This window comes from Zalophus californianus, chromosome 1, assembly GCF_009762305.2.
Source record: "Zalophus californianus isolate mZalCal1 chromosome 1, mZalCal1.pri.v2, whole genome shotgun sequence".
Classification (NCBI taxonomy): domain Eukaryota; kingdom Metazoa; phylum Chordata; class Mammalia; order Carnivora; family Otariidae; genus Zalophus; species Zalophus californianus.
The window spans coordinates 51,746,053-51,770,360 of record NC_045595.1 but is presented as its reverse complement, the minus strand read 5'-3'; the positions used below and the strand labels follow the sequence as shown (position 1 = coordinate 51,770,360).

Here is a 24,308-nt window from a genome sequence, read left to right as displayed (position 1 = left end):
AGGAAAGAAAAGACCTATGTACTTACTCCCGAGTTCCCAGGCAATGAAATGGGTTAATGCTCAAGGGCGGCCGAACTTGTAAGAAGGTACCATGTATTATTACCACTTTAATTTTGCAGACACACATATGTACGCTCAAGAATTTCTCCAGACCTTTGGATTCTCAGGGTACAATGATTCTCAGGTTACAACTTGTTGTCACCACTCTGAGAAATGTGACCAAACACAGAGAGCACAGGAGCTGGCTGAAGACCAATCACTTTATTTTCAGAAAGAGATGGCCAAAAGGGGCAGGGGTGGGGGAGACACAGAGGCATTCTGGCAGCACAGCAAACACAATCACGTCAGCCAGCCAAAACTCAAATCAAAAACAATGCCCACCGGCTTTCGCACCCACACAAGTCATGTTTCACTGTGTGACACACAGAAATGACCATCTTAAATCCTAGAGGTGAAAGTATATAGCACCTTGTGCTTTACCTTGGCAGGGAGGCCACACAGGCTCGGGGACATCCACTCAGTCCTCCCCCCGAACCCTCCAGCGCAGGCCCATCCGCTGCCGGTGTGGGCAGTACTGACATCCAGGGCTCGTGGTGAGGGGGATGGACAGGCTGCAGTTCATTGGGGTGACGATAAAGCACTCTGAAACACTCAGTCCTCCGATTCCTCCAAGCAGGAGAACAAGCCCCCGACTCCCCACACCGGCAAATGGGAGGCACAGACAACCCACAGCTGACCCGTGGAAGGTCGAACATGAATCAGGGCCTACTTCCCAGGCCAGTGACGGGTGTACCGGGACAAGACGGAAATACCAGCTAGGAAATATTGAGTCCGTTCCCTTTTCGCTTACAAGGCTCAAATGCACCTTCTGAAAACACCTAGAGAAATCCATCATTAAGGGATGGGGTCTTACGATTTAAGCCTCTGGCCTCCAAGAAACAGACAAGGGACTCAGGGTGTCCTGTCTCACTGTGGGAGCTCTGGGTAAAGGATCCTTTTGGACAAAGTGCAGAGTGTCCTCACACTTAACCCCCGACCATAACCTTCCAGGGCCTGTAACAGATACACCAGCAGGGAACAGAACAGAGCTTAGAACTTGATGACCCGACTGCTCAAGAGTCAAAGGAGAGCCTCTCACTTCCAACACGGAGAAAGGACACGGACAAGGCCAAGGCAAGGGAGAGCCCCGGGAGGGGACTGGAAGGCAGACACCGGGCCTGCTTGCTCTGCACAGGCCAGAGACCGGGGCTGAGCAGCCCCGGCAGAGTTTTGAAGAATTAAATTGGTTTACCTCTCAACCTGGTTGGGGCACACAGGGGGGGCTGTCACATGGCAGAAGTATTCTTGGTCCAGTACTCCAGGGGAATGGGGCAAAAATGGACCAACGGGCAGCTGGGAGCCCCCTGACAGCAGAGTAGGAGGTCGCATCTGCTGCAAACTGGACCATTCTCAGTCTAACACAAGCGAGCTGCAGCCCTGGGGTCACCGGTAAGCAGAAATCCCTTGTCTGGGGCCCTCTTCCTCAAGTCCCCCAGTCTGTCCCATCCCCATCGGCCAGGACTCCCCAGCCCCTCCATGCCACTGGTAGTGGAACCAGCAAGGCCAGCAGCCGTGGTCTTCTTCCCATGCCCCAGCGGAGCCAACGTGTCAGTGGGGCAGCCGAACTGAAGACTCGTCCCGGGAAGGTGGGGGAGGACTTTGCAGCGGCAGGACCAGAACCCTCCGAGACAGGGCTCCAGCCAACGTCCCCCAGAGGAGGTTTCCCACTCGGGAGTTCATTTTTAGAACCGAGAACCACCAGGAGCCGAGTTACACACCCACATGTGCTCAGACGCGGGGGAGGGCATCTGTGAAGACTGCTCAAAACCGCGGGCTGCAGAGCGCGGGGATCGGGGCCGGCAGACGTGCGGCGCCCTCCCTTCGGCCTGTCTCTCCTCCACCGACTGCCCCGGGGGCAAGCCTTCCCCGGCGCCCTGCTCCGCCGCACCCCACCCCACCGGCCAGCTCCCCGTAGGCAAACATCCCGTCCTGCTTTCCTCTGTTCCAGTAGGCTCTCCAGGCACCTCCTGACCCGGGGCCCATCTTCCGTCAGGCCACTGGTTGTCCTGGAGGGGTGGGAAGAGAAAAGGAAGAAGGTCCCAAACCAAGTTCACTCAAGACAGATCAGGCTTAATGCTCACTCTATGTTCACATTCTCTACAGTAAGAAAACGCAGAGAAACCTATTTTTGTCCTGATTTTTATAAAAACGTATAATGCGATTTTTATGACCTTTTTCTAGTCTGACCTTTTTCTCCTGACCACACCCACTCTGCTTAAAGATTGTAGAGGCGGCTGGTGTTCTCACGCAGGGTGGCCAAGGTGTGGGCGAGCGGCTGATCTTTGACCCTCGCAATCTCTCGAACTGTATGCAAGGCCAGGCCTGGGTGGGCGTACTGGCAGAGGCTTTTGGGAACCTGGAAGACATCAAGCATTCAGAACATCACTGTGCCTTCTGCGCACAGCCTTGACACAGATCCCCCTCCCTGCCCTTCCCCAGCAAGGACCTCTTTGGGGCTGCCCTGTAGAGACCCCTTTACCTGCAGGTGCAGGGAGAGTCCTAGTCATGGGGGGCTCTGGGTGAGCAGGGTCCCACGCTTCCTTGGACTACCCTCTACAGGGTAGGGCTTTGCACTGCCTGGAAGAGAGTGGTTACCCTTCAGCTTCTCAGCCCCCTAGACTTTTGGTTCTGCAGAGCCACAACAAGGAGACGTCTACACAGCCAAGGGTGAGACCTGGAAGTCACTGGGGCTCTGGCCCTGCCAACCTTGCAAAGGTGACCGGCCCCCTCCCCCCACCCCCACTTCAACTCAGCCTGATGACACCCCTACCTGTCGGGGCAGGAAGTAGGGAGCGTCCGTTTCCACGATGATTCTCTCCAGCGGGATCTGCTTCAGAGCATCCCGTGCCTCCCAGGCCGAGGAGTAAGTCAGGACGGCCGTGAAGCCCACAGACATGTTGGGGAAGTGCTTCAGCAAGGGTTCGATGACCGGGTAGCTGCCGGTGAAGCAGTGCCTGGTGGGGGGAGGGGAGGGTTTCCAGGTCAGGGCCCCTCTCACAGCACCCTCTGCAACAGCCCCCAACTCCCCTCTCAAATTCTCTTCTGTGGGCACATTTCCAGAAACACAAAGGCTACACCCAAGGGAAGGACTCCACAGGAACCAGACAAGAGCTGGTTCCAACACAGTAAGACCCAAGGTGACTCTTGGTGACTGAAGCTCAGCAGTCAACCCATCAGAGCGCCAAATCCTATACAGCCACTTCAAGTGATCCCCACAGGGACCAGAGAACAATATAGGGCCAGAGTACACTTATAACACAACAGAAGCAGAATTAAAGCCTGTGGTCCCTCCAAGATCACAATTACAATAGGTAAAAATTATGTTTCTGCAGTCAAATGGACTGGAAGGAAACAAAAAAGGGAAGATATTAGGGAGTGGGACTACAGGGGAATCTTCTCTGAGTTTGGTAACTACTCATGTTCTTAGTACACAACATATTATTAACCAATCTGAAAATTCACGGCTTCCTCCCAGCCACAACACTTCATTGAGCCATCTTAGCCCAGGTTTACCTGCCCCCATGAGATTTCCTTCAAAGCCATCCCAAGACAAAGCCATGAGAAACCAACCAACCCACCCTGAAGAGCCAAGGGATTGTATCTCATCTCTGGTGTGTGCTACCAGTCAGAGAGGTCATGCTCTCTGCTTGGGCACCTGAAAGGCAGCAGTCTGGCCTGATAGTCCACTGCCTTCTGCTGCCCATCAACACCTGATTTGGGTCCTAGACTCTGTTTTTTTTCAGTTAACCCATCTCACCCATCTTGAAAAAGCCAGCCCAGGCATCACCTCCTGGCCCCTCTCCAGCAAAGCTAAGCTAATGGCCCCTCTTCTGGCTCCCACAGCACCTTATGCCCACCTCGGCCCTGGGCTCTGCACCAGATGACTCGTCTGCCTCCCACAGCTGCTCCCGGGGGCCCTGAGCCAACACCATGACAGGCACACAGTAGGAGATCAAGAGTTTACCACACTGAACTTAAGAGCCCCTAGATACAATTAAGATTAAACACATACTGAATTTTCTTGGGGGAAAATGAAATTTCAAATTCAGAAAAGCAAAGAATTTCTTTGTGGGTGCCCTGGAATGATATCTGCGCGCTAAGTCACAACACAGTGGCCTCTCCCCAGATCAAGAGCCCTCATTTCGGAGTGCTCAGACTTCATGTTAGCCTGCCACCAGGGATGAGGGTCACGAAAGTCCCCTTCTTGCTCACCGGCGATTTAGGATATTAGCTCAAACCATATGAAATTGCCATTTTGTAAGTAAAAAATGGCCAAAATCAGAAATTTCATATGGTTCAACCTAATACTTAATCTTTAGAGAAGATACTATATCACAAAGACTGAATACTATCATCTTCTCCTCACTGGGTTTTCCTTTTTCCAACTAATGTCCTACACAGAAGGAAGTGTTCGTCTCATTTGCCCACCGGAGCTCCGGCCTTCTAACCTATGGATCTTGTAGTCTGAGGGCACAAATCTTTTCATGATGTTCAGTAGATCTTCGTCAGCTTCTCGGCAGTGGATCACCAAGGGCTTCTTCAGAGACACGGCCAACTGCAGCTGTCTCTCAAACACCTGGGAGAAGGCAAGGGGACACCTGTTAGAGCCACGTCAGAAGTCTGTTACAGCCCCACAACACCCAGGCCAACAGGCACCCCCACTGTCTCCAATTCTGCAGACTATATAATGTATTATAATAATAGCCCACACTTATGGGATGCTTACTACAGGTAGTGCTCAGAGCACTTCTGGTGTATTATTAACATGACCCTTACAAGTGCCCCAAGATAGGTTACTGCTATTAGCCCACCACGCAGTCAAGAAAAAGAGGCTCCAAGAGAGGTCAAGTAATCTGCAGCTGGTAAGCTGGAGCACCACAATTCAAACCTGAACCCAGGCACTGCACATGGCAACCACTACGCCATGCCTATGTGGGGTTTCAGGGCAGGGCTCAGGAACATAAAGTTCGACTTACATGTCCTTCCCCTCACTGTCCCCACCTCTACTCCTACTCCCAAGAAGTAATCACCTTCCACACATTTTCCAAAGAGTTGTGTGTGTGCCTGAGCACACACGCACACACACACTCACACACACATTCGCACAATACCGGGGTCTCAGAAGGTGCTCAAATACTTGAAAGAATGGAAATTACATATTTTCTCCAACTTACTTTCTTTACTCAACCAAAATCAGATACCCTTCTAGGTGAATACCTACTGGTATACTACCTTCCATTTTTTAACTTTCTTCTTTTTTTGTAAGATTTTATTTTTAAGTAATCTCTACACCCTACATGGGACTTGAACTCAAAACCCCAAGATCAAGAGTCGCATACTCTACTGACTGAGCCAGCAAGGCGCCCCTAACCCTTTTTTTTCTTAAAAAAAAAAAAAAAAAAAAAAAGGCAAGTCACTAGTAAAATACACATATTGTAACTTAAATGAAAAAAGGGCTAGGAAGGCACCCTGGTGGCTCAGTCCTTGAGCGTCTGCCTTCGGCTCAGGTCATGATCCCGGGGTCCTGGGATTGAGCCCCACATCAGGCTCCCTGCTCGGCGGGAGGCCTGCTTCTCCCTCTCCCACTCCCCCTGCTTGTGTTCCTGCTCCCACTCTCTCTCTGTCAAATAAACAAAATCTTAAAAAAAATGAATAAAAATAATTTTTTTAAAAAGGGGGGGCTAGGACTTCTTTCCTCTAACAAGTCCAGCTTTAGAAGAACACAGTATTAATTCATTATAAACAAATGACCTCATCTTAAACTTCATGTTTCCATGAGCAGTTTTCAACTGTGGAATATAATCCATGTTTGCATTTTTAACATCAAATAAAATACTGCCGGTACTTCGAGCCCTGTGATATTCACTTGAGAATGGCATTTTCAAGTCTGACGCTTGTGCTACCTCTTCTCCAAAGAGTGACACTGAGCCAGTAACAATTCTGTCATTCTTGTTTAACCTGTGTTTTCAAAAGAAAGAAAAAGACCACTGACACCAAAATCTTAGAATGCTTGGTAGAGGCTTTAAGGCTGGGCTAGTTCCAGTATCTACAGCTGGCTGGATCCCCTCCTAGCACACCTGCCCTCCACAGACCCCTACAGAGGCAGGAGGCTGCCAGAGATTCCATTTTTTTTCTCTTTTTAAGATTTTATTTATTTATCTGTCAGAGAGAGAGAATGCACAAGCAGGGGGAGTGGCAGGCAGAGGGAGAAGCAGGCCCCCTGCTGAGCAAGGAGCCCAACGTGCATCCTGGGAGTCTTTAGTGTTCTACAGAAATATCTTATCCTCCATCCTCTACAGGGAGTTCTGCCCTCCCGCTGCCAGCAATTTCTTTCCTCTGAATCCCCCTTTTCCAGTCCTGAGTCCTATCTCACCAAGCCAGGGGAGAGCCACAAGATTTTATTCACCACCCTCTGTGATAACTTCCAATTCAGTCTGTGGTGCGGTGTGCCCTATGTGCCTCTATATGAAGTTCTGATACCATAATAATTTAATCAAGGAAAAAGTTACGGTGAAATACTCAGCACATTTCCTGGCACACGGCAGGCATTCCATAAACACCCATCTATACAGTTAAATACAAGGCCATTCCTCCTGCCAGTGGCCTCAGTGCATCCATTTCTCAACTGTCCTTCTTTCCATACCACACCTGCCTTGAGCCAGAGAAACAAGCCAGGAAAGTTGAATACTAAATATTTTTCTTTCTTAAAAATCTGTTCACTAGGTCTTCAAATTTAGCTATTTTTCCATTCACTTCTGACAATAAATGACCACCTCAAGCCAGAAACTCAAGCTTCCTAATATTAGTACTGAAAGGGAACTCTGGACAGGCAAGAGGTTGTGTGAATGTGTACCTAATTCTGAACAGAAACACTATTTACACTACAAACTCATTAGATAAAGTAGAAAACTGGAAACATTCACACAAATAAAATCCCACCTACCTGTCTGAAAGTATATCAAGTCAAAATCATCCTGTTCCAAATTTAGTAACCTCAACAGGTCCTAGAGAACTCATCTTGAGATCCTTCTGGGGGCGCCTGGGTGGCTCAGTCTGTTAAGCGTCTGTCTTCGGCTCAGGTCATGATCCCAGAGTCCTGGGATCAGCTGGCATTGGGCTCCCTGCTCAGCAGGGAGTCTCCTTCTCCCTATCCCTCTACACTTCCCCCGTTCATGCTCTCTCTCTCACACTCTAATAAATAAAAATATATTTAAAAATAAAATAAATGAGATCCGAAGATTCCGAAGCATCTGAACACCTGAAATTGTTTCTTATTTAAATCAACTGTTAAGCCTTGCGTGCCTAGTGGGGCGCCTGGGTGGCTCAGTCGTTAAGCGTCTGCCTTCGGCTCAGGTCATGGTCCCAGGGTCCTGGGATCGAGCCCCGCATCGGGCTCCCCTCTCGGCAGGAAGCCTGCTTCTCCCTCTCCCACTGCCCTGCTTGTGTTCCCTCTGTCGCTGTGTCTCTGTCAAGTAAATAAATAAAATCTTTAAAAAAAAAAAAGCCTTGTGTGCCTATTGGTTGCCATGGACAACTGTATGCAAATTGGAATCTCCATCTCCTAAAGGTGTATAAAGATCTAGAGTCTTCTGCTTTGTCAGAAGAGTATCACACATTCTCTGAATTTTCTCTTTGGTCAAGGGAAAATTAAGAAATTTTTGCCTCTAGAAGATTCCCCTCTCTTAATTCACAATTAACCACAGATGCCAGGAGCAGTGGGGCCCAGCATCAGTGTACAGCAGAGGTTGACCCAACTGGGCTGGGGACAGCACCAAAGGGAAAGCCAGCTTGCCAAATTCTGTCTGCCCAGGTGGGCATCCACACACCACCTCACGAAGGCCTGGAGCATACTAGGCACACAGACCCAGCACACCAGGCATCAGCAGAAGACTGCACGCGACAAATTCTAGAACAAAGGCAACCTGGCAGTGTGAGCAGTGACAGGGTGGGAGGGTCGTTCTCCTCATCCTGCTCCTTCCCAAATCAGAAACTTCCACTGAAATGCTGGAACCACCCTTCCATGCCAAATGTCCATGCTCAAAAAATAGTAGTTGCCATCTCTGGTGGGATGGGACATTCTCTTCATTACAGTTTTATATTTTCCAAATATTCTATGGGCACACTTAACTTTAAAACCAGAATAAAAAATACAGTTTAATTAAACAAACGTACAACTGGTTGTTTCCCAAGAAGGAAGGAAAACAGATGTCTTGCCATCTGTATCATTAGCCATAAGATGTCACAGACGAGGAACTATCCCCCTCTCCTACATAATAAAGAAATAGTTGGTGAAGCATTTGACAAGTGACATCTCGATGGTCTGGACAAGAGCAATTATATTTTTAAGGGTTCTAAATTCTCTAGATCTGAAAGTAGAGAAACCTTTATTGTTAGGTTCAACAACTGAGAGAGGAATTGAAACCGTGAGCCAACTAAGGAGAGCCGCATTACCTTGTGCTGTTCCGGGACAGGCGTGGTGCACTTGTACGAGTAATCCAAGCCCATTTCCCCAAATGCCACAGCCTTGGGGTGCCTTAATGCTTGCAAAAGATTTCTCTCTTGACTCTCACTGTAGTAACGTGCAAAATGAGGATGACAGCCAAAGGCTCCCCAGACCAGATCCTCTTTCAACAGCTCCTCCCACAGGCAATCTGTCAGTGTCCGAGGATCACAGAAGTCGGAGATGCAGCCCTGAAACTCCTTAGGGAAGGAGCTGCTATAAATTTTTCTGAACTTGGTAAAGGAACCTTTGAAAGACAACTTGGAATACAGCATGTCCAAGTGACAGTGGGTATCAATGAAACCCTCCTCTAGGCCTGACTCCCGATGGTCCCTTGGCAGGGAGCTAGATGCGTGCCCTCCGCAGGGACGGGGCGGCGCCTCCTCCTGGAGTGCTCTTTTCTCCTTCACCTCTTCTTCTTCTGAGCTTCTGGAGAAACGAAATAAACGAGCGTTCTGGGATCTGCCTTCCTCGGTCACCTCCTGGTCTCTGGAGGTGTTCTGGGAGCTCACTGTAGAGTCAGGGGAATAATCACTCAGGAGGCCCCGGCTGCCCCTCCCTGCCTGCAGCGGGTCACTGCCGCCACCGCCGCCACCGCCGCCACCGCCCACAGCCGGATAACCAGGAGGCTTGGGGCTGCTGGTCCAATAGCTGGCGTAGTCACACCACGGGCTACTGTACAAATGAGGCGGGTACATGACATAGTCAGTGGGGAAGGCAGAAGGCTCCAGAACTGTGGAGAATTTCAGCGAGCTGGGCTCCTCCTGAGAGAATCTGACTGTGGAGACCTCATCCACGTCAGACCAGTCACTTCCTGAAGAGGTGTGCTCTATCACCACCTCCCTTTCTTTAGGCTGCAGAAAAGAAAACAAATGATGGGTGAGCCCTCCTGTGTGAAGACGGCCTCTCATGCTCAAGTCATCAGAAGAACATAAACTCCGCCTTGCTTTTCTGGCCATGGTGAAGGCTTTGCATTGGCTCATTAGCTTACTTTGTTGCCTGGCTTCCTAATTTCTAGAATGTGAGCCAGATTACAGCTATAAGCAGTCGTATGAGGTTCAGGGAATAAACTTGTGACCAAAGTCTTAGAATACCAACCTTAGGGGAGCCTGGGGGTGGCTCAGTCAGTTGAGCGGCCAACTCTTGATTTCGGCAGGTCATGACCTCAGGGTCGTGGGATCGAGCCCTATGTCATGCTCCGGGCTCAGTGGGGAGTCTGCCTGAGATTCTCTCTCCCTCTGCCTCTGCCCCTCCCTGCCACACACATGCACTCTTCTCACTCTTTCTAAAGTAAATAAATAAATCTTGGGGAAAAAAAAAAAAAAAGAGTATCATCCTTACAGGGGATGTCATACCTGTACTCCCTTTCTGAATGATCCCTTTGGAGAAAAACTGCTCTCTCTAGAATACACTGTGTACTGGGAATTTTAGAGAAGAGCAGCACCCAACATACCTCAACTCTACCATGTCTCTAACATTCCAAATGCAAAACCACATAGTCATGGTGGGTTTAAAATGTGTCTGCAAATTCGCTTTACATTACTCCCCATTGAGAGGTGGGGTTGTGAGCCTTCCCCTCCCCTTGAACCTGGGCCAATCTAGTGACTTGCGTGTAGCCAGCAGAACACAGCAGCAGTCCGAACAGCCTCGTGGCTTCCCCCTGGTTCTGTCAGCTTGTTCCTCACAGGGAAGCCAACCACCAGGGAAGAGGCCAGACCACCCTGACGCCCACCACATTCTCAAGAGGTCACCTATAGGTGCCAGCTTCAACTGCCGGCCACGTGAGTGAGCATCTTGCCCTTCCTGCCAGGCTACTGGAGTGTCAGAAGCATGAGAGTACACCACCCCAACCCCCAAGCAAGACCTGCCCTGTCTAGACCTTTCTGAATTCCTCACTCACAAAATTGAGAGCAAAATAAAACATTTAGTTTAAGCCACTGCCTGGCAACAGTAAATGCATCGACCAGCTATACATTACATTAAATCAATTTAGTCCTGCTAGAACAGAAGTTTTCAAGGGCAGGAATTTTTATTTTCTTCACTCGTGTCTCCCAGACATCTACAACAGTGCCTAGCATACTGTGCTTATAAATGATGATTTAATTTGTAGAATAAATGGGGCAATGGCTCCTGAATTTAGCTTCACATCAGAACTGAGGGCTTTTTAAAGCTACCCCACCCTCATCTGTGATACTGTGATTCAACAGGTCCCAAGGACTCTGTATTTAAGTCCCCATGTCACTTGCATGCAAATCAGGTTTGAGAAATACAGTAAAAACAGGGATCTCAACTCATGCAAAGAAGACTGTTTAAGGGCCCTGGTTTCTTTTGGTTAATGAAACCATCTATACCCACAGGGACCAGATGGCTTGAGCAACAGGCCTTACAAAGCTCTTTTCCTAAAAATATTTGTATAAGCAAATACAATTCATATAATGAAAAATTCACTTAAAAAAAAAAGCAATATGGCTAAGTGGTTACACATAAGGAGACACTGGAAAAATACTTGAGAAACTTACAAAGTGGTATCCAGGTGGAGGAATAAGGTAACAAAGGACCAGGCTGGAAAGCTACTTTTCTTTTTTTTTTTTTTTTTTTAAATATTTTATTTATTTATTTGAGAGAATGAGGGAGAGAGAGAGAGCACATGAGAGGAGGGAGGGTCAGAGGGAGAAGCAGACTCCCCACTGAGCAGGGAGCCCGACACGGGACCCGATCCCGGAACTCCAGGACCATGACCTGAGCCGAAGGCAGTTGCTTAACCAACTGAGCCACCCAGGCGCCCCTGGAAAGCTACTTTTCACTAAATAGCTTTTATTTTTTATTTTCGAACCATGAGAATATTACTCAAAAAGTAACCTGAAAAATAACTGGAAGTTGCTACATGGTAACAATCCCAAAATACACTTCCAGAAAAAAATGAACCACAAAGTGCCTGAGTGTGACAGGAACAGCTATTGGCAACTGGGCATAAATTTCCAGGGACAGAATTATACATGGATTCAAAAAGTGCTATATCTCATCAGCACAATCTTGGCTGCAGAAAACTACAAGACAAATGTCCTATTTTTACAACAGAAAAATTACACCACAATGGGAGGGAATGAGAATCTACAGGGACTAAGAGACTTGAGATATTTAGAAATTGCCACATACGGCTCTTATTTGGATAACTGTTTTAAACAAATTAAAAATATCATGAAACAAACAGGATTATTTAATCAATGACTGGACCATTGATGTTAAGGATTGTGTGTGTGTGTGTGTGTGTGTGCATGTGTGTGTGGTGTGTGTGTGTGTGTGTGTGTGTGTGTGTGTGTGTGTGTGTGTGGTGTGGGGTGGGTGTGGGGGGTGTGTGGGGTGTGTGGGGTGTGTGTGGGGTGTGTGGGGGGTGTGTGGTGTGTGGGTGTGTTGTGTGTGGGGTGTGTGGTGTGTGTGGGGTGTGTGGGGGGTGTGTGTGTGGGGGGTGTGGGGTGTGTGTGGTGTGTGTGGGGGGTGTGGGAGAGTGTGGGGGTGTGGGGCGTGTGTGGGGGGTGTGTGGGGGGACGTGGGGGGGGCATGTGGGGGTGTGTGGGGGGTGTGTGTGGTCTAATAAAACATTTTTTGTTTCTACTGTCTATACTAACCTTCCATACAGCTACCTATACTCCAAAAGGAAACAAATATTGGTTACAAAATTGTAATTATGCTTGTTTTTTTCTAAAGATCACTGTACCTCTTGGAAGATTCACAATGAAGTATTTATGGATGAAATGATACAGTAATTGGGATTTGCTTCCAAATAAATTGTGGAGAGGGGAACCTGGCTGACTCAGTCCACAGAACATGTGACTCATCATCTCAGGGTGGTGAGTTCAAGCCCCATGTCGGGTATGGAGCTTACTTTATTAACAACAACAAAAAAATTTGTGGAGAGAAAAAAAGGTAAGACAAGATGAGCAGTAAATTCATTGTTGAAGATGAGTTGACAGGTGTATGGATAATTTTCCTAAGTGTTTTAAATTTTCTATAATAAAAAGTTAAAATTCCAAATCAGAAGAAAGGGTAGATGACGTCCTCTGGTTGCTTCCCAAATTTCTCTGTCTTCCAAGGGTACTTGTGTAAAAACACAGATTCCCACATCCCACCTCAGACCTGAGTCAGATTCTCTCATTCTTATTATCAGGGAAGTTCAGGAAATCATGCTACATGACTCAAAAGGGAACCCCAGGGACAACAAAGACCATGTCAAAGACATGTGAAGTTTCAGTAAATTTATTTAATGAAATGTGAGAGTGGGAAAAATGGCGGAGTGGGGAAAATTATGAATCCAAAAATGCATGTGTCACTAGAAATACATACCATAAACAGACTTACAATTATGTCATCTAAGTCCTTGAAAGGCTTATATGGTCAAGATGGCCAAGAAAAGGTTTTTGGATTTTCTCTTTTTTTTTTTTTTTTAAGATTTTATTTATTTGTCAGAGAGAGAGAGTGTGAGTGCACAAGCAGGGGAAATGGCAGGCAGAGGGATCATGACCCAAGCCGAAGGCAGATGCTTAACTGAGCCACCCAGGCAGCCCTTGGATTTTCTTTTTGAGAAAATGGGACATTACCTATGTTCATGATTGCCTTACATTCTCACCAATATGGTAAATTTTAAACTTACATTTACTGAAGTCCTACTATACACTTAGGCACCGAGCCAAGTGTTTTCATGTATCGTTCAGGGTTCAGCAAACTGAGGCCCACAAGCCAAATCCAACACACTGTCTACTGGTGTAAACAAAATCTCACTGGAACCCCGTCAGGCCCGTTCACTTAAGTCTCTGTTTTCATGCCACTACAGCCCAGCTGAATAGTTACAACAGAGGCAACAAAGCCTACAATATTATCTGGCCCTTTACAGAATAAGTGTGCTGATCCCTCTATTTGTTTAACCATAGTAAGATTTCAAGAACTGTGACTTTTTACACAGAAGAAACTGGGGCCCAAAGAGGTTAAGTAGCTTTCTCATCATCACAGTTCAGGTGGGAACCCAAATTGTCTGATCCCAACACTCAGTGCTCACCTACCGTACCATTGGTAGCCAAAAACTGTATGACAACAACACAGGGAGCTGCTAAAAGGAGAAGTCCCAGGCTCGTGGGTATGGTGCTGCCAAAGTTAGTGTGGAGAACTGAATTCCCACCTTCTAAGTAGGCAGTCCACAGAGGTCTACGACTGGAAAATCAATACACAGTGCAAGATTACTTAGAAATATGGAGGTAAGTACTAGAAGAAAGAGCTGAAGAGATTCAAGGAGCTGCCACTAAGAGCCATAAGTAAATACAAGCAGAGATGGCTACAACAGAGGAATGCCTTCCCCCCCAGTTATAAACTATGTTAAAAATTGCTATTTTCCCTCCAATACCGTTCTTTCCTTCAAGAGCAGTAAGAGTGATTTGGGTATAAGTCTCCCAGATGAAAGTTAATGTTCCAGACTCCCTTGCAGCTAGGTGTTGGCCAGGTTTCTAGATTGTCAATAGCTAAAAGCAAAAATGATGTGGACTTCTGAGTCAAGCTCTTAAAAGGCAGGAAGTGTACTTTCCTCTTCTCTTTTCCTCTTTCTACCGCCTGGAATGTCAAGGTAACATCCTCAGGGTCCTATCAGAGCAGCCACTCAGACCACAGACAGAGATTAGGCTGATGCAGAAGAGCATCAAGACAGATGGCACCAGGGTCCCTGACACCGTGCAGCCATCCTCCTCAAGCCAAACTTCTATTTTCTTTAAGCCTTTGGCCTTTGTTAGGGCAGGCAAATGCATATCCTAAGCAACATATAAATTCTAAATTTAAAAAAAAAAAAAGAGAGAGACAGCACTGAATTGAGATTTCTTAGTAACTCGGAACGGTATTTTAGAAAAGAACCATCAGTTGGTCCTGGAGTCCTTGGTAAGTAACGTGCTGCTTTTAGTGAGTAACACTCAGGATCAAACTAGAAAGACCAAATACTTATCGTCAAGAGAACTAAAAACTCCACGCTTAGTATAAGCTCTACTCACCTTCTGGCTTTCTAAATGAGAGTCAGAGTCATCCAAAAACTCGAGGGCTGGAGAACGTTTGTCAATGACTGTCCTTCGGTCACCAGCTGTCTCCTCGCTGGGTTTCTCCTGAGGGTCTATCACCACTCTCCTGTTGCAGAAACTGCTCCTCTCTGGCACAGCCTTTTCGTCCTCTGCTTTCACCTCCGGGGCTGACTCTTTCCCTTTCTGAGGAGACACAGTGACACTCCTGGCTGGCCCTTCTCCACAGCTGGGACGCTCTCCTTTGTTCGGTGTTGCCCTCGCGGCAGCCTCTCCCTTCCTTTTTGGCATCGACTTTCCCAGGATGCCCTGGATAGCCTTCAGGTAGATCACCGTAGAGCCCTGGTCTCGAAATCGATCCCTCTTCCTTTTTTGCACCTTGTTTGGTTCCTCATTTGTATCATTTTGACCCTCCGCTTCAGATGCAAATTCAGAGTTTGTGGAGTTACGAGAACTATCTTTTGAATCAACCTGGAAGCGGGGAGGAAAAAAAAAATCTCAGTTCGTGAAAGGGTTATCCAAAGGGCGATTATGTATAGGAAGCACTCAGCAAATTATAAATCAGTGGCGGCTGCACCAATCGCAGGGAAGGTGATGGTGGCTAAGATGAAGATTCTCTCCCAGAGGATTCCATCCCACCCCACTGAGAAGTGCCACTGTAGAAGGGCCTGAATTGCTGCCATTTTATTATTCACTTTCTCATGCTCATCAGGTAATACCCTCAACACTGCAGCAGGCAGGAATGAACGGAGAAATGAACAGTCTAGTAACACTAAACTGTAAGCTCCCTGAGGCCAAGGACTACCACACACTTGAGCACACACACAAGCAAAAGAGCAGCTCAAAACTTCAGCACTAAAAGGGTCTCTAGAAACCAGCTAACACAATCCCACATCTAAGAGTCCAGAAGACCCAAGGGCCCAGGGAGGAGCAGACTCCAATCTCCCAAGTCCTGAGAGCAGAGTGCAGGCCTTATTGAAGTTCTCTGCCAACCCCTTCCCCCAAATCGAAACCTCGGTGCCGGAGGTGTCTGGTCTCCCAGAGAATGCACGAGGGTCAGTCCAGAGACTGTAACTACTCCCCGACTCCTAATCATCTCCTCATAAACACAGGTTAAGTCTCAGCCCCATCCCTCCTTCCCCTGAGCACTTACTCATTCCAGGAACTAGACTATTTGTTTTCAATGTTAATTTACTGTGAAACTCAGATCCAATCCACTCCCAGCCTGGGGTAAGAATGCTCCACAAATCTATCCCTAGAATCATCTCGAAAGCAGTTAAGTTCAAACTTCCCCAGCTATGACCCAGATTGACCATTATCCCAAGGCCTTCTACAGTCCCTACAACTTGCACTTCAAATTCATTTGTATTAAATCCCTCTCAAATATACAGAGAAAGAACTCCACACTAAGCTTGCTGATCTTTTTTCTCTACCGAAGAAAAGTAGTCTACTCCAAGAGATGTCCATCAATAAGGGAGTGGTTACACAAAGGGGCTTATGCTCTTATTTTATAGACTTCTCATATAATTTGAATTTTTTCCAAGAAGTACATACTATCTTTGTTTTTAAAAAAGCCTTTTGAAATATGTAAATCTAGACAGTAGTATGGCATAGTATTTTTTACCAGAAGTACTCAAATTGTTGGCAGCTACTAATTTTGATGAGATGGACAGGAAAGGTAGCTTTTACCTTACATTTTGAACCTCTCTCAATTTTCTAACATGGTGGACTTTTTTAAAAAAATGTCTACAGGGGGTGCCTGGGTGGCTCAGATGGTTAAGCGTCTGCCTTCGGCTCAGGTCATGATCCCGGGGTCCTGGGATCGAGTCCCGCATTGGGCTCCCTGCTCCTTGGGAGCCTGCTTCTCCCTCTGCCTCTCTCTCTCTCTCATGAATAAAAATAAATAAAATCTTTAAAAAAAAAAAATGTCTACAGGGATTATCCGGGAAAGGAGATGATAAGCCTCTTTTTTAAATACCTTTCCCTATGAAGAAAATCTAATAAACATTAAAAACAAACTTGAAGGGGCGCCTGGGTGGCTCAGTCGTTGAGCGTCTGCCTTCGGCTCAGGTCATGATCCCGGGGTCCTGGGATCGAGACCCACATCGGGCTCCCTGCTCGGTGGAGAGCCTGCTTCTCCCTCTCCCACTCCCCCTGCTTGTGTTCCCTCTCTCGCTGTCAAAAAATAAATAAAAATCTTAAAAAAAAAAAAAAAAAAAACCCTGAAGATTCCCTGGGCACACCCTATGGGACACAGCCACAACGTCTCAGCCTGCTTCCCCCTGGCCTGCTTCTCTCACTACTGCCAACCACCTGCCATCCTCAGGCATCCCCATTGTACCGTCATGGGCAAACCTAATTCCCTTTGCTTGTGACACCCTTGCCTCAGTCTCATTTTACACCTGATAAACTCCTATTCATCCTTTAAGGCCCCAAGCCCCTTTGACTTCTCCACCTCTGCCTGTGGGACCAGCTACCCCTCTCCTTGCCCTCCCACCCCTGCCCCAGGCCGGGTAGAGAACATGGGAAGACAAGGTCGACAACAAACGGAGGAGCCCCTGCACCTTCTGAAGGGTCACAGCTCCTCACTTCAAATCAACTGCTGCTGCTTCCAAGTATAGACCCAGAGTTATGGATTCCAGTTTTTCAGATAAAACAAGAAATGCCAAACTGAATTCACTTTTCCATTCAGCCAGCAATGTTTTGTGGAGCACTTACTATACACCAGCAGGCACTATTCTGAATCTGTGGGTTTAGCATCCAATGAAACATACAAAAATACCTGCTTCCTGGACCTTCTATTCTAGGTAGTGAGGGGAAAGGAAAACCAGAAGAAAGGCAACATATGTTGGAGAGTGAAAAGTGCCAGAGAGAAAAAGAACATAGGAAAAGGGACTAGAAAGTGGGGAAGCAGAAGAGGGTCACTCAAGTCTCCAGTTCAAGGTAGAGGTGTGGACCGGAGGCATATATTTTTAATGTGAAATCTCCAAAATACTAATACTTTGAGGACCTAGGGGGCCACATTCAGCCTATGGACCACGGGTTTGCCAACCCTGGTAGTGAAGACCAGGACTGTACCTGTCGGAGAAAAAAGGGTTAGAATTAGAATAACATACATTTTCTTTTTTTTTTTTTTTAAAGATTTTACTTATTTGACAGAGAGAGAGAGAGATGGAGGGAGGGAGGGAGGGAGGGAGGGAGGGAGGGAGGGAGGGAGGGAGGGAGGGAGGGAGGGAGGGAAAAGCAGACTCCCCGCTGAGCAGGGACCCAGACATGGGGCTCCATCTCAGGACGCTGGGATCATGACCTGAGCTGAAGGCAGATGCTTAACCAACTGAGCCACCCAGGCACTCCCATACCTTATGTTTTCATGTGGCCTTATAATTCCCAGAGCTGCCATGGCTGTCATCCCTCTTGTAGAGAGAGGGGAACTGCCACATGGCGTGTAAGTGGCAGAACCAGGAGGCAAACTCAAGCTCCCCCCAATATCCTGGAAACCAAGGAAGAATAGCGAAAATACGAAAATTGAGCAACAGTAGCAAAGACTGTGATGTCAAAGACCATGAGGACCTGAAATGGATCCAGGTCACCCAAGATCTTCAGAAGTGGAGAGGAGGCTATAAAGGTAAAGACGAGGTCTTAAGTTCAAGAGAAGAGACAAACCACCTGGCTTCAAACAGGAGAGATTTCGTTTTCCTGGCACTGCTGCTTAGTGAATTATGCGCCTCTGAAGGCAGGAGGCAAAGACTCAGTGGAGATGCTATTGCAGCGCTTGGCGCTGCCAGCCTGCATGATTTCAATAGTTTGTACCCAGCTCCCTGCCTACTCCGTCCCATCTTTTCTCCGCAGTGTGCCAGAGGAGCTCTAGAATCTGCCAACACCACACCTCTGCTAAAACCCTTCAGTGCTTCTGCATTTGCCCACAGGAAACTTCCCCAACTCCTGAGCCTGACATCAGAAGCCGTTCACAGGCTGGACCCCAAGCTTCCTTCCCAGCGTCCTCTCCCACCTTTGTCCATACACCCAGGTGCCCGGGAATGAAGAGGGGCGGCTGGAGAAAAGGGAAGTGAGGACCTTCAGGAACCAGGCAGCTCCCAAGTGCTTCAGACCAGCAGCATTTCCTGACACTTTCTGGACACACATTGTTCCGCTGCCTGAAACGTCCTCTCCTCCTCCCTGTCTGTCAGAACTCTAACAGCACCTCTTCTGTGAGGACTTTCTCAACATTAGTCACTCATTCCTCTGACCCTTGGTACTTCAAATGCCCCTGTTACAGCATTCCACACAATGCTCTGTGATGAAGGACTTCTCAGTGCCTCAACCACTGCCTTCCTCTTCGCACCTCTAACTCCTAGCATGGACTTCCACCCAAGCACCGGACATCTGCGGGGTGAAGACGCACGAACCAGGATCACACAGGAAAGCTCTGTCATTCGAGAGCAAAGATACACAATGGCTTCTTGTGTCTGGGCCTGTACCACCCTGTACCACCAGAGAGCTCCTCAAGGGGGAGGATCTTGCCCTCTTCGTCTCTCCACCCCTCACACTAACACTAGTCTGGGGCAGAACAGGGGCTCAGAGGGCCACAGTGCTAAGAATGCAGGCTTTGAAGTCCCACTGATCTGGGATAGCACAGCTTTGCCACATAGAAGCTAGATGGCCTTGGTCAAGTTACTTAACATTTCTGAGTCTCCTTTCCCAGCGCCTACACATACTAGGTATTCAAATATTTGTTAACCAATATGTAAATATTTGTTAACTGACACGTAAAGATAATACTGCCTATTTCATAAGACTCTCAGGATTATGTGAGGGCTTATGGCTCAAACATTGAGAATTCTATTTGATGGAAGTCTATCACATCATAAATGCTCCAATTTTCCCTTCCAGTGTTTCTTCCCTACAGTGAATGTAGGAATGAAGGAGGTCATACTAAAGACTAATAATATAAGGTAGGTGAAAGGTGCTCACAACAGACAAATTTAATCTTTTTCTACAGAAGAAACGAAGATCATCAGCTACCATTAGAATTTGAGAAAACCGCTCAAACAATTGTCCTAGAGGAAATAAGGAACAAACAGTAAGAGGCTGGCCAGCAGCAATCTCTAGTGAATCTAAATTGCCCAGTCTAGCTATCCTCTGAATGGGTTCCCCCAAAACTCGTATGTTGAAATCTAACCCCAAGAAGGTGGTATTAGGTCCTTTGGGAAGTGATTAGGTCATGAACATGAAGCCCTCATGAATGTGACTAGTGCTCCTATCTAAAAGTCCCCAAGAGAGCTCCCCTGCCCCCCTTCTGCCATGTGAGGACAGAAGAGAAATCTACAAACCAGAAAAGGGCCCTCACTTGACCATGCTGGCCCCCTGATCGCAGACTTCCAGCCTCCAAAACTGTAAGAAATAAATTTATGTTATTTATAAGCTACCCAGTCTGTGGCATTGTTACCAAAGCCAGAACATTCCCCTCTGAATATTCTGTGACCTGGCTGAGACCTCTGTGCTGAGGCTGGGGAGGAGACAGATAATGGGGGACCCACACACAAAGCCAAGCGTTTACCCCTCAAAATTTACAGAGCAAATGCAGAAGAACAGGTAGATAGGTGGGTAAAAGTAGGAATGAGGGGACCTTAGAAGGACCAAGGGGGAGAACGTGCTATTTTTGTGAGTGCCACTGGGCTGTGCTTGCTGACAGGACTCAGGACTTACTAGAAAAACAAGCTGGACATGACTGCAGAGTATGAAGGGAAGAGGTGCAGACTGAGAAAAAGATAAGAAAGGCATTTCGTAATTCATCAAGATGAGTCAAGTACTGTACCTTGTTTTCAAACTAACAAACACTACAGGGCAGAGCCCTTAGCAGTGCTAGAGAGGGACAATTTGAATTAATAATATCAACATCCCCATATTCTATCCTCACTCAATATGAGTGATCTTTCAAAAATGCACATCTGCCTTCCCTGTGTATAGAACTCTACATGACTCTTTAATGGCTTGGAGTAAAATCCAAATTCCCTTGGCTACTAAAGCCCAGTTGCAATCGGCCCCCTACCTAGCTCTCTAGTCTCCATTCTGGGCTCTTATGCTCCACACACCACATCATGAGGCAGTCTTGTGACTTCTCAAGCCCGCCCACCAGGATGTGTTCTCCTAGAAGCAGTCTCATGGCTCCACAATCCAACATAGTACTTGACACCCAGTAACCCTCAAGAGCTTACTGACTAAAAGCAAGGCACTAACCCCACAACTTCTGACACAGGACTAGACTACTCATTGCTCCATGCTTAACCATTTAAATTGATTTTGGCAAAAAACACCCCTTAGGCCCAAATAAGATAAAGATGGGCCCAAGACAGAATTAGACCCACCTGGATTAAAGGCTAGTCCTTCAAATCTTGGTTCCTGAGCCAGGGATGCAGTACACCTGGAAGAGTAGGCAGATTCCTGCCCTTCTTGGAAGGCTTCATTCTACCTCTAATTGTCACTGAAGTCAAATGTAATCAATTGAGATTATTTCATGCTGTGCCCAAATCAAGTGAAAAACTATCAAGAAGGGTTAATGACAAGATTAAATTGTATGGGCAAAGCCCCATATTTACTTGATTTACCTTTGAGTCATATTCAATATGTATTTTTATGCTAAAGACAAAGCTTTTGAAATCACTATTAAAAAAAAAATCAAGGGGCGCCTGGGTGGCTCAATCGGTTAAGTATCTGCCTTCAGCTCAGGTCATGATGCCAGGGTCCGGGGATTGAGGCCCACGTTGGGCTCCCTGCTCTGCAAGGAGTCTGATTCTCCCTCTGCCCCGCATCCCGATCGTGCTCTCTCTAAAATAAATAAATAAAATCTTTGGGAAAAAAAAAAACACACCCATGTGCCATAAAGAGTTCTGCGAGGTCCACGGTGAGGACACTTGGAGCACTTCACCTAAGAGTTCCCCAGGATAAACAGCCAAGGACAGCCTAGTTTCTCAGCTCCACATAATTTAACCACGCAGAAGTTTAGAGACACGTTCCTTAGTGCCTTTTTTCACTGCTTTTGTAAGATCGCTTTATCTGAAGGCAGCCCATGTCACCCAACTAAGACTTTCCCTCCACCCTTCCACATACAAAACTCCTCACCTCTTAAGGCCCAGAGCTCTAAACCCGGAATACAAACTAAGAGGGCAGTGATCTGTTTTGTTACTGGAGAATCCCAAGCAACTAGAACTTTCCTGGGATGATCTAGGCCCTCAATAAGTATTTGTTCAAAATATGACTGAAAAAGGGGATGAAGCTCACACTTGGGCCAGCAACGTTAGCTAGTACTCTCTCACCAGGGAAACAGCCAACTATGAGAGATGAATTGCACTTGCTTCTATTTCTCACAGACTCATGTTCAACTTTCCCTCACCAGGAAAATTTTATCCTTTTTTAAGTTCATATAAAACGAAACAGTGGAGGAAATGTACCTCCTCTGAGAAACCCTCCTGCATGTTCCCAAAGGGGAACTAAATGTTTAAGCTCCAAAACAAACTCTACCCTACCCACCAAGCAAAACCCCAAGGTGCTAGAAACTGTAACTTCAGTAAAAAGCTACACCAAGAACCAAATTCTTATTCTCAGTTCTGTGACTCAGAGAAGTTCAAAGTACAAGGGCACAATTCCTTAAATTTACAACTGAAATAAATAGGTCTGTGTCTCTTGAGCAGGCAATGCACCTTCTACTGCAGTTATCCTCCCGCCCGGCTGGCTGCACAGTACAATTTACTGGAGGAGCATTTACAAATCTAGAAACGCCGGCCACACCCCGCCCAATTAAATGGGAATGAGAAGCAGGCACAAACCTCCCAAGTAGTGTTAAAGTGCTGCCAAGTTTGAAAACTACCTCTCTATGGCACTGTAGGCCACCCCCCTTGGTCCCCCGGGTTTGTGATAAGCAGACCTCTGGGAAGACCCCAAAGATCTTGAAGGACACGACCCTTTTTAGTCTCCTTCCACCAACAGCTCAAGCCACGTGGAAGGGGCTTCACCGATCCCAAGGCGTCGCAGCCACCTACCTTAAGGCTGCAGGCTTCCTCCTCTAGAGAAGCCATTTCTCCTGGAGAGGGGTTGACAGGGCGAAGCGGGGATCCCTCTGACGAGAGGAATCCCCGTGTGCTCCGAATCAGGCAGCCTTTGGCGGCAGCCCCGCCCACACCTGCGCCGGAAGAATGCGAGGAGGAGGAATTTCTGCGGCAGGATGAGCCCCGGGGCAACCTCGGCGTGCAGGCCACATCGTCCTCCTTCTGGACTTTCAGACGCTTGGGGCTGCTGGTCCCTCCTGAACGCGACGCAGAGCTAGGAGCTGGCCGGCTGGAGGGGGCCACATCACTGGGCTCCCGGAGGCAGCTGCGCTTGCGGGGACACCCTTCCGAAGTGCTGCTCCACTGGTACTTGACCTTGCGCCGCTCCGACGCCATGGGCACCTGCAAGGTAAAGAGGGGGCCTGGATTCCAACACCAGCCCTCTTCAGACTCCCGCCACCCTGGGTCCCCTGGGGGAGGGCAAGCCAGAAGGTCAGAGTCAGGGGCCTCACTGACCTTTCCCCCTTCTTTCCACTGCCCATCACAGTTCTCAAGGTTTCGGAGATGCCAACGCGCTTCGCCTTAGTCAAAACGATCCGAGATTTACTAAGGGCGTCGGTTTGGTTTCCAAACCCACAACGTGCTTCCGCGATCACCAAGCGCTTCAGTTTGCACAGGGCTCCTAGGGAGATGTCAAAGCGCTTCCGGGATTACAAAGCGCTTCGATTTAGTTTGCAATACAGAGCCCTTCGGGGATGTCAAAGCGCTTCAAAAGACTACAAGGCGCTTTAGAGTCCACACATGGCGACCGGACCCACAGCCTTTGGCGGGCGCCTGGCCCAGAGGCCCGGAATGGCGAGGGCGGGCCGCAGGGCAGGGCCAGACACGGCGCGCAGCCCGCCCTGCTCCCGCGGCCCCGCCGACCAGCCCCGGGCCCGAGGGGCCGAGGCGCCCCTCAGGAGCCGGCGGTACCGCGCTCGGCCGCCACGGGACACCCTCCGGCTCGCGCGGCTGCCCCTTCCGTCCCTGCCGCCGCCCAGACGTCGGCCCCGCCGCCCCCACGTCCCGAACGTCCCTCCCCGGCCGCCTGCTCGCCTCCCGCCCCAGTCCTGCAGCCCGAGCTCGGCCTCCGCCCGAGCTCCGGCCACACCGGCCTCCGCCGCGCCCGCCTCCCGGAACGAGCCCTGCGGCCCGCGGCCCGGCGTGCGGCGGGGGCGGGCCTTGCGCAGAACGGAGGGCGCCCATTGCTCGAATCGGCAAGGGGCGGGACTCCGAGCAAGACGGAGCTCGCCTGTTGGCCAGGAGGCTTGGAGGCATTGGTCGGAAGCAAGGCGAGGCGGAGCCACTCACGTGGGCCAGAAGAGCGCGAAGCTAGGCAGGGCCGCAGTTCCCCCAGCCAGCCTTCCGTGGGGTTGGGGGCGTCGGCCGACCACCTTCCCAGAGTGACGCTCCCCGCTCCTCAGCGTTTTGCCGCTTAGCCAGACGGGTTCAGATCCCTATCCTCACCTCGAACCCACACCAACATCCTGACCCCATTTGCAGAGCAGGAAACTGTGGCTCATAGAGAGCAAGTGACACACCCAGAAAGTGGCAGAGTCGGAAGTTAGGAGCCACAGGAAAAAA

The 24,308-nt window shown here is 48.4% G+C and overlaps 1 protein-coding gene across 2 annotated transcripts; it reads right to left on the bottom strand.

The window, feature by feature from the left end:
- Positions 1 to 140: 140 nt before the first annotated feature.
- TATDN2 (TatD DNase domain containing 2) lies at positions 141 to 23,828 on the bottom strand. 2 transcript variants are annotated; one of them, XM_027585543.2, is made up of 8 exons: positions 23,202 to 23,828; positions 22,680 to 23,087; positions 14,623 to 15,114; positions 8,551 to 9,453; positions 4,548 to 4,675; positions 2,870 to 3,053; positions 2,287 to 2,455; positions 141 to 2,105 (listed from the first exon to the last, which is right to left on the bottom strand). In XM_027585543.2, the coding sequence occupies exons 2-7, from the start codon at positions 23,079 to 23,081 to the stop codon at positions 2,315 to 2,317; spliced, it is 2,250 nt and encodes a 749-aa protein (XP_027441344.1). In that variant the 5' UTR covers positions 23,082 to 23,087; positions 23,202 to 23,828; the 3' UTR covers positions 141 to 2,105; positions 2,287 to 2,314. The 2 variants fall into 2 exon arrangements, 1 of the variants encoding a protein (XP_027441344.1); XR_003518309.1 differs by lacking the exon at positions 141 to 2,105 and adding an exon at positions 2,579 to 2,676 and having other exon boundaries at positions 2,319 to 2,455.
- Between the last annotated feature and the right edge of the window lie 480 nt (positions 23,829 to 24,308).

What these genes read in the sequence shown, in the direction of transcription:
- TATDN2 (XM_027585543.2), bottom strand. Translation starts at nt 23,081, where the DNA reads ATGGCGTCGGAGCGGCGCAAGGTCAAGTACCAGTGGAGCAGCACTTCG. An exon ending in TCAGACTACAAGATCCATAG is followed by an intron (nt 3,054 to 4,547) that starts GTTAGAAGGCCG and finishes TCCCCCCACCAG; the next exon opens with GCACTGCTTCACCGGCAGCT. An exon ending in CCTACTTCCTGCCCCGACAG is followed by an intron (nt 2,456 to 2,869) that starts GTAGGGGTGTCA and finishes GATGTCTTCCAG; the next exon opens with GTTCCCAAAAGCCTCTGCCA.